This window comes from Vigna unguiculata, chromosome 1 (assembly GCF_037176805.1).
Source record: "Vigna unguiculata cultivar grain cowpea cultivar isolate G323 ecotype 2 chromosome 1, ASM3717680v1, whole genome shotgun sequence".
NCBI classification, from domain to species: domain Eukaryota; kingdom Viridiplantae; phylum Streptophyta; class Magnoliopsida; order Fabales; family Fabaceae; genus Vigna; species Vigna unguiculata.
The window spans coordinates 5,363,285-5,376,366 of record NC_140792.1 but is presented as its reverse complement, the minus strand read 5'-3'; the positions used below and the strand labels follow the sequence as shown (position 1 = coordinate 5,376,366).

General features: G+C 37.5%; 2 protein-coding genes across 2 annotated transcripts; one reads left to right on the top strand and one right to left on the bottom strand.

Annotated features, from left to right (window-relative positions):
* Positions 1-6,938: 6,938 nt before the first annotated feature.
* Positions 6,939-8,853, top strand: LOC114192349 (large ribosomal subunit protein eL6-like). The gene is made up of 4 exons (XM_028082048.2): positions 6,939-7,253; positions 7,810-7,916; positions 8,255-8,436; positions 8,526-8,853. The coding sequence occupies exons 1-4, from the start codon at positions 7,000-7,002 to the stop codon at positions 8,679-8,681; spliced, it is 699 nt and encodes a 232-aa protein (XP_027937849.1). The 5' UTR covers positions 6,939-6,999; the 3' UTR covers positions 8,682-8,853.
* An 814-nt stretch (positions 8,854-9,667) lies between these two features.
* LOC114181597 (FT-interacting protein 1-like) lies at positions 9,668-13,082 on the bottom strand. Its single transcript, XM_028068101.2, has one exon. It carries the CDS (start codon positions 12,341-12,343, stop codon positions 9,920-9,922), a length of 2,424 nt encoding a protein of 807 aa, XP_027923902.2. The 5' UTR covers positions 12,344-13,082; the 3' UTR covers positions 9,668-9,919.

Here is a 13,082-nt window from a genome sequence, read left to right as displayed (position 1 = left end):
GAAGAGAGAGAAGGGGGAAATTGAGGCTGACAAAGTGAGAAAGTGAAGAGAGAAAAGGGGGAAAGTGAGGTTGGGGTGGTTTCGAAGTGAGAAAGTCAAGACAGAGAAGGGGGAAAGTGAGATTCCGGCAACCATTTCGGTTGGTGGGGGTGGTGGGTCGTTATCAGGCAATGCGAGAGTGAGAAGAGTTAAGCACTGCAGATTAGTGGTGGATAATTGCATTCATTGACGCCGTTTGGGTGGGCTACCGGAAAGAGGTCGTAGAAGAAGTCGTCGACGACAAGGAATTCGTCAGCCCAAGCGTACAATCGACCCTTTGGCGGAGGCCATTTAATTTATTTAAGCCAAAGGTAACGTTTTTCGGTCGTATTACGCAGAGGATGTGTATAGTTGGCTGTGGATGTGGTTGTTGGTGATTTTTGTTCTTTTCAGAGATATGGTTGGTTAATGAGCATTTTATGTCTGTGTTTGGTTGTCCGATCTGTGTATAGGGTGTTGACGTGGGGAGTTCAAGCAAAGTTTTCTCAACAAGAGTGCAGGACATAGAAAAAAACGAAAATAAAATGTGGTCAAGCATTATTCCTATTTAATTCGTTAACAAATAAATTCCTTGGCGTGACTCAAGCGTTAGCCATTTTCAAATAATTTAATTTAACATGACTCGACCCTCACAGAACCCCAAAGATAAACCTGATACAAAAGCGGGGAGTTAGCCGTACCTAAGTGGGGAGTACACTTTAACTTTTGCAACACTGCTTCAACATTGAAGAAAAACTATTCTTAAGTCGCCTTTTAAAACCGTTGACCATGTAGTTGCTAAATCACAATGTCTAATTGACCAATTTAAATTCAATGAACGGAAGTAGGTGGATTTAATATGGCCACACAACTGTATAAACAGCTGACGTCGATGTGGGGAGTAAGGAAGGTGTACGTGGGGAGTTCAAGCAAAGTTTTCTCAACAAAAGTGCAGAACATAGAAAAAAACCTAAGTAAAATGTGGTCAAGCATTATTCCTATTTAATTCGTTAACAAATAAATTCCTTGGCGTGACTCAAGCGTTAACCATTTTCAAATAATTTAATTTAACATGACTCGACCCTCACAGAACCCCAAAGATAAACCTGATACAAAAGCGGGGAGTTAGCCGTACCTAAGTGGGGAGTACACTTTAACTTTTGCAACATTGCTTCAACATTGAAGAAAAACTATTCTTAAGTCGCCTTTTAAAACCGTTGACCATATAGTTGCTAAATCACGACGTCTAATTGACCAATTTAAATTCAATGAACGGAAGTAGGTGGATTTAATATGGCCACACAACTGTATAAACAGCTAACGTCGATGTGGGGAGTAAGGAAGGTGTACGTGGGGAGTTCAAGCAAAGTTTTCTCAACAAAAGTGCAGAACATAGAAAAAAACCTAAGTAAAATGTGGTCAAGCATTACTCCTATTTAATTCGTTAACAAATAAATTCCTTGGCGTGACTCAAGCGTTAACCATTTTCAAATAATTTAATTTAACATGACTCGACCCTCACAGAACCCCAAAGATAAACCTGATACAAAAGCGGGGAGTTAGCCGTACCTAAGTGGGGAGTACACTTTAACTTTTGCAACACTGCTTCAACATTGAAGAAAAACTATTCTTAAGTCGCCTTTTAAAACCGTTGACCATGTAGTTGCTAAATCACGACGTCTAATTGACCAATTTAAATTCAATGAACGGAAGTAGGTGGATTTAATATGGCCACCCAACTGTATAAACAACTGACGTCGATGTGGGGAGTAAGGAAGGTGTACGTGGGGAGTTCAAGCAAAGTTTTCTCAACAAAAGTGCAGAACATAGAAAAAAACCTAAGTAAAATGTGGTCAAGCATTATTCCTATTTAATTCGTTAACAAATAAATTCCTTGGCGTGACTCAAGCGTTAACCATTTTCAAATAATTTAATTTAACATGACTCGACCCTCACAGAACCCCAAAGATAAACCTGATACAAAAGCGGGGAGTTAGCCGTACCTAAGTGGGGAGTACACTTTAACTTTTGCAACACTGCTTCAACATTGAAGAAAAACTATTCTTAAGTCGCCTTTTAAAACCGTTGACCATGTAGTTGCTAAATCACGACGTCTAATTGACCAATTTAAATTCAATGAACGGAAGTAGGTGGATTTAATATGGCCACACAACTGTATAAACAGCTGACGTCGATGTGGGGAGTAAGGAAGGTGTACGTGGGGAGTTCAAGCAAAGTTTTCTCAACAAAAGTGCAGAACATAGAAAAAAACCTAAGTAAAATGTGGTCAAGCATTATTCCTATTTAATTCGTTAACAAATAAATTCCTTGGCGTGACTCAAGCGTTAGCCATTTTCAAATAATTTAATTTAATATGACTCGACCCTCACAGAACCCCAAAGATAAACCTGATACAAAAGCGGGGAGTTAGCCGTACCTAAGTGGGGAGTACACTTTAACTTTTGCAACACTGCTTCAACATTGAAGAAAAACTATTCTTAAGTAGCCTTTTGGGACCGTTGACCATGTTGTTGCTCAATCACGACGTCTAATTGACCAATTTAAATTCAATGAACGGAAGTAGGTGGATTTAATATGTGCACACAATTGCATAAACAGCAGACCCCGATGTGGGGAGCAAGGAAGGTGTACGTGGGGAGTTCAAGCAAAGTTTTTCAACAAAAGTGCAGGACATAGAAAAAAACGAAAATAAAATGTGGTCAAGCATTATTCCTATTTCATTCGTTAACGAATAAATTCCTTTGCATGACTGAAGCGTTATCCATTTTAAAATAATTTAATTTAATATGACTCGACCCTCACAGAACCCCAAAGATAAACCTCATAGAAAAGCGGGGAGTTAGGCGTACCTAAGTGGGGAGTACACCTGACCTTTTCCAATACTGATTGAACATTCACTAAACACTATTCTTAAGTCGCATTTTTGGGACCGTTGACCATGAAGTTGCTCAATCACGACGTCTAATGGACCAATTTAAATTGAACGAACGGAAGTAGGTGGATTTAAAATGTACAGAAATGTACAAACAGATCAAGCGGATGTGGGGAGTAAGCACGTTGTAAGTGGGGATTTGGAGCAAAGTTTTTGGACTAAACCTGCAGGACAGGACAAACAAAAAAAAATTATTTCAATTTGGTGAATACCTTATTCATATTTCATGCTTAAACAAAATAATTATTTGTCATCATCCAACTAAAAAGGGGAGTTACTCACCCTTATGTGGGGAGTATAGTTGGACTATTTCAATAGTCCTTCCACGTTGAATAAAAACTATTCTTTAATCGCCTTAGTCGACCAATGGCCATCATGTAAGTCAATAACGAAGTCAATCACCAAGTCCAGTACAGTAATTAACATTGCATTCGATTAATTTTGTGCATTGTCAACTACATAAACCGGTAAAAAACATTTGACGCATATATGGGCACTTATGCATACATATGTGGGAAGTAATGAAAAACTTTTTTAACAAAACTGCAGAAAACGTGAACACAATTACTAAAATGTGTAAACACATCATTTGTGTTTGATTTTTCCCAACAAATATTCCCCTCTATTATCCATTCCAAATGAAGTAATTTGTTTGGATGTAGACTTAGTAGAGGCAACATTCAAACCTGTGATGGTAAGTGGGGAGTTAAGTGTAACTACTTGTGGAGTGGAGTTGAAATTAATCAGTAATGTACAATGAATTAAAAGTTGTAAAATACGTCAACAATATTGAATTTCGTCACACATATATTGCATACATTAACTGGGGACTAAACCAGTAGTATGTGGGGGACTAGTGCTAGCTTTTCCTATTTGCACTGCAATAACTAATAAACATTTCAACCAGCTGTTGTAACCTGACATACAATTGTCATCCACACATTCCACAATATAAAATTATTGGTAGCTGAACCATATAAATGGACTCACGTGGGTGGTTGTGGTCATCCCACAATATAAACTACATATTACAAAATTTAAATACTCACTTACACTATGCATTCAACTATAGAATATTCATTAAGTCAAACAGACTGTGTACACTGGACCTGAATGTTTTAAAAAAATTCTGCAAATATCAATCAACAAAGTAAGAATGTATTGTGATTAACTGTTCCAGTTAATATGTACAACAATTGAATGACCTTCCCAAAAAATGTTAAAAAAGTTCATAGCCTAGATCATACCACCCATCCTTTTTAATGCACACCTATCTTCTATAAAAGCGCGTCGTAGTACTGCAGGACTTGTTGCCTGTAGATATTGTCAACATCTAGAATCCAACGCCAAATGTATTACTGTCTAATCAGTTGAAGTTGTTCATGCCCAACAACTCACAAATATGTTAATGCAAATACATCAATCTTTAACAAAAATTATAATAAAAAAATCGTGGACTAACCACAACTTACATTAGTGTAAATAGGCATGCTATTGCCATCAAATTTCTTCTGACCATCCCACAAGTCCATCATTTGAAGAACAATAATGCCACAATCGTATCTAAACAACACCACAAATATATGTAAATAAACACACTTCATCACCAAACTGCAGTGCAATTAAACAAGAAATGATAAACTCACAAGTTGGGTTGAATGGGAGTTATCTCGCAGTGAACTTCAAATTTTGGGAAGTCATCTTCCGAACACTTCATCAACATCCCAAAAAGTAATCCCATATTATGAGCCTACAGTGTCAAAATAATAACGACCCATTAACTTAACAAACTAGTAATATGTGACAACCTAAACAAAAAGTACGCAATCGAACCTAACATTCAAAATATTTTAAAAAATTAATACTTCATTTAAATTTATAAAACAAATTCCTGTCAACCCAGTCTACAAATTACAACATAAAAATACCTTCTCATTCAATCCACATTCACCAGCCATAACTTTGTGATGACCAACTACTCCGGCCACTACATTTTCATGGACAAAGGATCTTTCACTAACCCTCAAACTACCTGAACAGAAGATGATATTCAAAGGTTACACATAATATTTTTCTCTTCTTTTTTGGTAATGACCAACAATTATGCTTATTTACTGGAAAATTTTTATGAGAATAATCAAACTGGCCCACGAATGAGAACTCTAAAGTAACCAAACCAACTTTATGGGGATGTAGTCACAAAGCAGAATATATTTCTTACACAACACGGAATACATGACATGGTTTATCAACCTCACATTTTTAACCTCCCAGTAACGAAACCCTAGAAATCAAATACAAATGACGAAACTGCCAAAAATTTAACATTACAGACAACAACAAACAAGGACACACATACGGACTTACAAAAGATGGGGTTTCTTCCAAATTTTCAAGCACCTAAACCGCTATAACAGACAACACCGAACGATAAAAATGGGTTCTCAAAAATTCACTAACATTCACCCTAACACCACCAAATCACTTTTCCCCAACAACATCAAAAACAAACATGTAAAATACCAACTTGTTCGCAAAACAAAAAAAAAAAATCACGAAAACGAGAAAAATTTCATCATCAACCAACACATTAAGCAAATGTGAAATGGGACCAAAAGAAACTTACAATGCAACGGACACGACCACCAAACGGTTGCCGCCGACCAAGCAGCGTCGATTCAGACTTCCAAATACACTACCCACTCCAAAACCTTCGTCTTCTGGATGGTAGGGACGGTCTTCGGTTACATTGATAACGAGCCTCCACCACCACCGGCGAAATGGTTGCCGGAATCTCTGTGTCACTGAACCACTAACTCCGGCCGCCTCACTTTCCACCTTCTCTCTCTTCACTTTCTCACTGCGCAACGGACCGGCTTCACTTCCCCCCCTTTTTTTCTCTTCACTTTCTCTCTCTAAAGGACATTTAATGTCATTTTGCTTTCCCTCTTAGCTGCACGTGCGAACAAACATTTTCAGTTATTAAAAATTAAAAAAACTGCTGTCACGTAAACTGTGTCAAATACTTGTCAAAAAAATTTGTTGGAATATCATTATCCTTTAGAACGTCCTAGTTTCTTTGCTGTTTATAAAGTAAAAGTTTATATAGTTAACTTTTAAGAAAGCATACCAAATATAATAAAAAATTATAATATAATTAATAAATGTGAATAGTTAAGTTATAAGAACATTGTTTACGAACATTAGTTTTTCAATTTCTTTAAACATAAAGTAATTTACAAAAAATGATTAAATATAAGAAACAAGTACAATCTTCTTCTAGTTTTAAAAAATGTTCACTGAGCTTAATTTAATGAAAAAATAGTAATTAGCATTATTTATAGAATCAACACACCTTCAGATAAGTGAGGATTAAAATATTGTTTTTGAAGAAATAAAATAAAACGTGGGTTTGTTTGTCTTTTTAGCTTTTAATTTAAAAGCTAATGTTGAAAGAATATAAGTCATAGAGAAGAAAAAGAAACAATTAGCATTTAACAGAAATGTTAGACTTAGTGTAATAATTCACTTCGGCATTCTACTAGAAGAGAAAAATAGAAATTTCTCAACAATATAAGAAAGAAGCTTATTTCTCTACTAATTCAAACAAATTTCAATTCAAATTTAGTACTTATAATTCAAATAAGTAATTTACCTGGAGATTTTAATATGTTTAACAAATTAACTCTAGAGGATAATTTTATAGGATTGAGAAATTATAGATAATTATAAAAATTATTTGAAGAATTAACAAAAAAACACTAAGTTTACTCACTTTCAAATGATGAATAATTTAAAATAATCTCTTAAACTGCACTGTTATAATTATAAAAATTATAAATATTACACTTAGTTTATAAATTACACTGCTATAATTATAAAAAAGCCCAAACCTTCATGGGTCAAGTTTAGAGAGCCCAACCCATTAAGCAGAAATTGAGGCGGGTATATAATAGACTAAGTGTTAGGGTTTTTCACCACGAGCCTCAGCGGAAGGAAAGGAAGAAGCAGAAGGAGAGAAAGCAGCAATGGCGCCGAAGAAGCCGAGAACCGTGTCGAGGAACCCTGAACTCATTAGGGGTATTGGAAAGTACTCAAGGTCGCAGATGTACCACAAGAGGGGCATCTGGGCCATCAAGGCCAAAAACGGCGGCGTTTTCCCTCGCCACGCCCCTACGCCTAAGCCCGACGCCCCAGCCCAGAAGCCTCCCAAGTTTTACCCTGCCGACGATGTCAAAAGGCCCCTTGTCAACAAGCACAAGCCCAAGCCTGCAAAACTCAGGTCCTTTCTTCCTCACTCTTATGTGTGTGTTTGATGCTTTGATTTGTTTGGTATGATTGTGTTTTATGTTACGAGGGTTTTATTGTTTTTAGAAAATGTGGGTTTTATTGTTTTTAGAAAATGTGGAACAAAAAAGAAGGGTTTTTAGTATTCGGAGGATGGAGGATGGAGGATGGGATGTTATGCAGATTGAATCTATTGTGTTTGTGTGCGTTTTAGTGTTTTGATTTGTTAGCTATGATGGGTCTCTAATTGTTCTGTGGTCTTAAATTTTAAAATGTCAATATTTTTCTGAGATGTAGTGTCTCTTGTTTGGAATATAAGGAAAAATATGTCTATATGATTTTGTTGTTCAATGATGAAATTAACAGTTTTCTAATATTGAAATATCCGTTATATGTATTCTGATAATTGTGTCTTGTTTTGTCAAGTGATTGGTGTGCTTTGAACTTCAGAGCTAGTTTTGCAGTTTTTGTTGGATAATAAAAGCGAACATTTTTCCAATATATAAAATATCCTATTATTTGTTGTCTTATATTTTGTGTTTCCTCTTCAGGGCTAGCGTTACTCCAGGAACTGTGTTGATCCTGCTTGCTGGCAGATTCAAGGGAAAGAGGGTTGTTTTCCTGAAGCAGCTTCCATCTGGATTGCTTCTTGTAACAGGTGTGTTGTACTTGTGATGAGATTAAACGTTGTTCAACTAGTTTTTACGTGCTGAGCTTTGTTGGTAACGGGTTCTTCATTTTGTTGTAGTCTTATGCTTCAATGACTTAATCTGATTGCTCTGGTTTCTCACTTCTTTAACATAATTGATTGACAAGGGCTTCTTATTTTTGCTGTTGTCTACCCTTCAACATTCTTACTTTTGTTTTGTGAAACATAATGTTCTCTGGTTACTGTTATATGTTTCCCCGCAATTATTGTTTCTTGTCATATGATTTGTCCCTCAATTCAAATGTGAACTTTCTTCTGTTCTGATCTTAATGTCTTTGTGTTTTAAGGGCCCTTCAAGATCAACGGTGTTCCTCTTAGAAGGGTGAACCAATCATATGTCATTGGTACATCCACAAAAGTGGACATCTCTGGTGTTAATGTTGATAAATTTGATGACAAGTACTTCTCCAAGGATGCCAAGAAGAAGAAAACAAAGGGAGAAGGCGAGTTCTTTGAGGCAGAGAAGGAGGTTCGTTTAACAATTTAATTTTAATGTATTCCATTTTAGGTTGAGCTACTTATGTGATGCTGATCATTACTTTAATTTTCCTATTGTAGGAGAAAAATGTGCTTCCCCAAGAGAAGAAAGATGACCAGAAAACCGTGGATGCTGCTTTATTAAAGGCAATTGAGAGTGTTCCAGACCTGAAGTCTTACTTGGGTGCTAGGTTTTCTTTGAAGGCAGGAATGAAGCCCCATGAACTAGTCTTCTAGAGTGCCTAAATTATTTTCCTCATTCTGTTTTGTCGAGCTTTCTCTTCCTAATAGTCGCACTGTCTTCGTTGTACTGGATCTTTATTTTTGTTAAAGTTTTTTTTACCAGTTTTGGTTCTAGTTGTTTTATACATTATTATCGATTGATACATTAGTATGTGTTTTGTCTCTATCCAAGTCGCTATCGTGCGTGTGTAGTAGCCAGGCAAAAAGTTTATACGTTGTTCTGTTGAGGTGGATTAACTCACGTTATGTTAATTGAACATCTCTGCTGCCAGTTTGTATCCCATTCTGCTTTATTCGTGCTGGGATGTAAATTTTAGGTGAAAATGCGTTTAGCCTATTGTTCTTTTTTGTAGTAGTTGGTTTTAATCTTCCAACACTGGAATCGTTTGAAATTGGTATTGCTAAGATTTTGCAGCGCTTACTTAATTTTGTTGACGATATTTTTGTAGACTTCGAAATCAATATAAATTAGCTCGTGGTATTGTAGAATTATGGAACTTTAACTCGATTTTTATACACTTTGGGATTTGATTTACTAGTTTGAAGGAAGAGGTATCAAAACTAAGTTTCTGTAATTGAAAAGAGACTAAAATCATAATTTTCCTATTTGCGTTGAACAAGAGTAATTAGAAGGTAGATGATGGTATTGCATTGATCAAATATATTCGATTTGTGAAACAATTAGTGTTGGAATGGATTCTGATTAAATAGGGTTGGTTAACGATTTATAAATTTTAAATTCAAAGAACTCTCTATTCAACCCAACATATTAAATATAAATATATAATAACAAATATTATTTATCCAATCATCTATAAGATAATATTATATATTTAATTATGAGCATTATTTATGTATGTATTATAGATAAGTACTATTAAGATTTTTATTATTATTAAGAAACATTAGAAATATTTATTTTGAAGGTGTGGTTTTAATTAGTGTCCTTTAATTGTATGTCAAACTAACAAACCAAGCTATTTGCATAATTAGACTGCTGTGTTATCATTGATATCGGCTAGGTAAGTTTACAGAACTGTCAGACTATGAGACAAAGTTCCACCATTTCAGTTTTGTTACAAAGGTTAAATTCAGTGATGCTGATCTAAATCAGCTATCTAAACATCGTCAAATGAGATTGATCTTGATAAGCAGAAATTCAAGTAAGTTACAACATTAAAAGTAAAACTCCACGTAATGAATAAAATGCATTCTGAACTCTTCACTATGCATCACAGCATGCTATCTGTTCTAGCTGGAAGCCTCTTGAAGAAGTTGCTGGGTACAGAAGGAAGTTTGCTACGAAACTTTGGATGCCTTAGATAATACAAACCCGTTACCATAGCCACCACTTTTGGTGGTGTTGCATAGAGAACCACAGCTGAACACAAACTGAACACCACGAAGAGGCTGGTGGCTCTGGTGTCTCTCCAACTCAGTAGAGAATGAAACCTCTCTCCCTGCGTTGCTATGTCCCCAACCACTGTTTGGATCCTTCCAGCAACACTTCTAAGCTTGTCATACCTCATTCTCACCACATCATGCGGTCTAGAAGTTGGGAATGTGTCAAACTCTTCATCAAGTTCATCAGGGTGAACAGCTTCCGCCCATGAGAGTTTTGTGTCCATGTGGGGTGGGTTCCTAGGCCTAAACCTATAGTTCCACAGTCCTATCAAGAACATGTAGAGGAACAAAGTTGGAAGTATCAATTCAGGGTAGCAAATGAGTATGAGGAAGAGAATGTGAACCAGCACTGATGTGATGGGGTTCTTCCAATGGCAAACTTGGCTAAACCACTGCCCCATTGTGATCATGCCAGAGAAAAGTGACATGATGCGGAAGAAGTTGGCTTTGCTTCTTCTCATGCTCCACATGTTGGAATCAACATCCAACATGTACTCCACCACCTCCTTCCTGAGGGGAGGTTCAGCTCTTCCAAGCCTACCCGCCACAATGTTCATGGCTTGGTACCTCAAACTCTCTATCTGGTTAACTGTGAAAGGGTGCAAGTAATGCATCTTTGGAAGCAATGGTTGGCCATAAATGTAAACCATGTTAGCCAGTGAGAGGCTAGTGAACCTCACGGCTAGCTGAAGCTCACCCATTTTCTTCACACCATGAGGGTGCAAAACAAGAAGTGGATAACTATGAGTGTATATCCTATGAGCTTCAAGTGTTGAGAGTCTAATTCTTACCTTTCCAATTCTTGAATCCCTGGCAGCAGTGCCTGCATTACCTTTTTCGCCACCACCTAAATGGCAGTTGTCAAAAACTCCAAGTGTTATCACAGAGCAAGGATCATAAACCTCCCATGTGTATTGCTCATTCCATTTTGGACTATGAGTGTCAAGAATTGTTCTGGTTCTGACCCATTTTTGACCGTACTTTGCCACACAGTATGCATCTGTGCTGCCATGGCCATCTCTCATCTTCATTGGGAGAAGTCCTTGTGCTCCTAAGATGCCTACTTCAAGTACTCCAATTGGCTGCTTCCATAGCTGTCTAGCTGTTGGTTTTTGGTCACTTGAGTACAAAGTGGACTCATCAAGGACGTGGTATCCACCTTCAAGGCAAATTCTTAGGTGAATCCTGCTTGAAAATTTAAGCTCATTTCTTCTATCAGCTTCCATCATTCCAAAACCAAACTTCTCAAGATTGAACCAGCGCGAATGAACTGGCCTGTGGTCTAGCCGCTTCTCAAAGAGGGTCAGTGGCAACACTATCTTCCCAAGTACTTCATCTTTTGAAGGGTGCACACGATCCTCCACAGTGATTGTCAACTTCTCCTCAAATGGTTCAGCCGCCACAAAGATCAAATCTTCGTTCCAAATTGGAGTGGTTGTTCTAGTTGGACATATCTTGGTCTTCAACACTTGGCTCCCCATATGAACCTTCACAAACACCTCTGGCAGACGATTTCTGTCACCTGGTATCACATCTTGTGCTTCAATGACATTCACCCTGAGATACCACAGTTTTGGTGACAGATAAACCTTTGATCTGACATTGAAAACTCCCTCTCCATACACAGTGGCAGCATCCGAATGCCAAGCCTCTGAGAAGGCCTCATCAGCTTGAGTTCCCATCCACACTGCAACCATGATATCACCACCTCCTCTTCGGTCATCGAGTCTGTACCACTGCGGAGCCAGTGGACTATCCGGGGGAACTCTGGTTGGAACCTCATTGAGATCAAATGCAACCCTTCCAATACAATCATCTCTTCCCAACATTTCTTTGTCTTTCACTATGACTTCCAAAACAGAAGATTGAATTCTGTCCTTGGAGAAAGCGTAGACTTGGTTCCATTCTGGGTTTGTTTTGTTCTCTACGTGCTTTGTTCTCCCCTTGTAGTTCCCCAGCTTCACTTCCACATAAGGATCACATCTTGAGGTAAGAGTGCTTCGGTGAAGATCCTTGGCTTTCACTATCCTTACATACAGATAGAACATCTGCTCAACAAGATCATGTGTGCTTGAGAATCTTTCACCACCAGTCATCCACCCTCTTCTGGCATTTGGCCACCGCTCCCCCCCGAGCTGTGGATCCGTTTCCCTCAGATTGTAGTCTTCATCTTGCCTACTAGGTTGAACTTGAGGACCAACTGAGTTCATTGTGGCTGGAGCACCTCTTTGTCTTCTCTTTATTGAAATCATTGCTTCCTGCTTCTTGGTGTTTGTGTAGTGGCTGTTTTGAATGTTTTCTTTCTTTCAGATCTTGACCTACACTGCAGCTGAGTTTACTTTCTCAGCTCCTTTTGTGATTGATTCTGGGGTGTCCTCTTTGTGATCAGCTTTTGATGTTATGTCAGAAAGGTCAATGTTTTCTGTGGTTGGGAATGGACAATGAGGAAGAATGGTGGTGTTGGATTTGCATTCTTGTACTTTTGGTGAAGTTGGAGACGAGAGGTTTTCTAATTCTGAAGTAGGAAAGTTAGAAGGAAGGTTTTGTTGCATCCAAATGGAATAACAGATTGTGATTCCAAGTGGGGTTCAGGTTCTTTAGGATAATTCTGGTTCTTCTTAATTGGTGTTCAAACTCTACTTCTTCAACAAATGCAATAATGTGTCTATGTCACAGCAAGCTGAAGCTTATATGGCTGTTCACAAGTAACCCAATATTCGATTCTGAAGCAACCAGATTCTACTCAAGAAGGCAAAAGACAGAAGAAAACACAGTGGTGGTTGTCTCACTTTCCTACACAATCTCACTACCTTGGTTTAAGAAAGGAATAATTTGATGTAGAAGCTGCATGAGCTTTAGTGGTAGCAATCTTAATATGGAAAAAGAAAACATAAAACAATGGACGAAAATCCTCTTGTTAACTCACATTACATCCTTTCTGTATGTAGATTGCAGTTATGAGGGATTCCAACACATGGGAAGAGTTACTTG

What these genes read in the sequence shown, in the direction of transcription:
- LOC114192349 (XM_028082048.2), top strand. Translation starts at nt 7,000, where the DNA reads ATGGCGCCGAAGAAGCCGAGAACCGTGTCGAGGAACCCTGAACTCATT. An exon ending in CCCAAGCCTGCAAAACTCAG is followed by an intron (nt 7,254 to 7,809) that starts GTCCTTTCTTCC and finishes TTTCCTCTTCAG; the next exon opens with GGCTAGCGTTACTCCAGGAA. An exon ending in TGGATTGCTTCTTGTAACAG is followed by an intron (nt 7,917 to 8,254) that starts GTGTGTTGTACT and finishes TTGTGTTTTAAG; the next exon opens with GGCCCTTCAAGATCAACGGT.
- LOC114181597 (XM_028068101.2), bottom strand. Translation starts at nt 12,343, where the DNA reads ATGATTTCAATAAAGAGAAGACAAAGAGGTGCTCCAGCCACAATGAAC.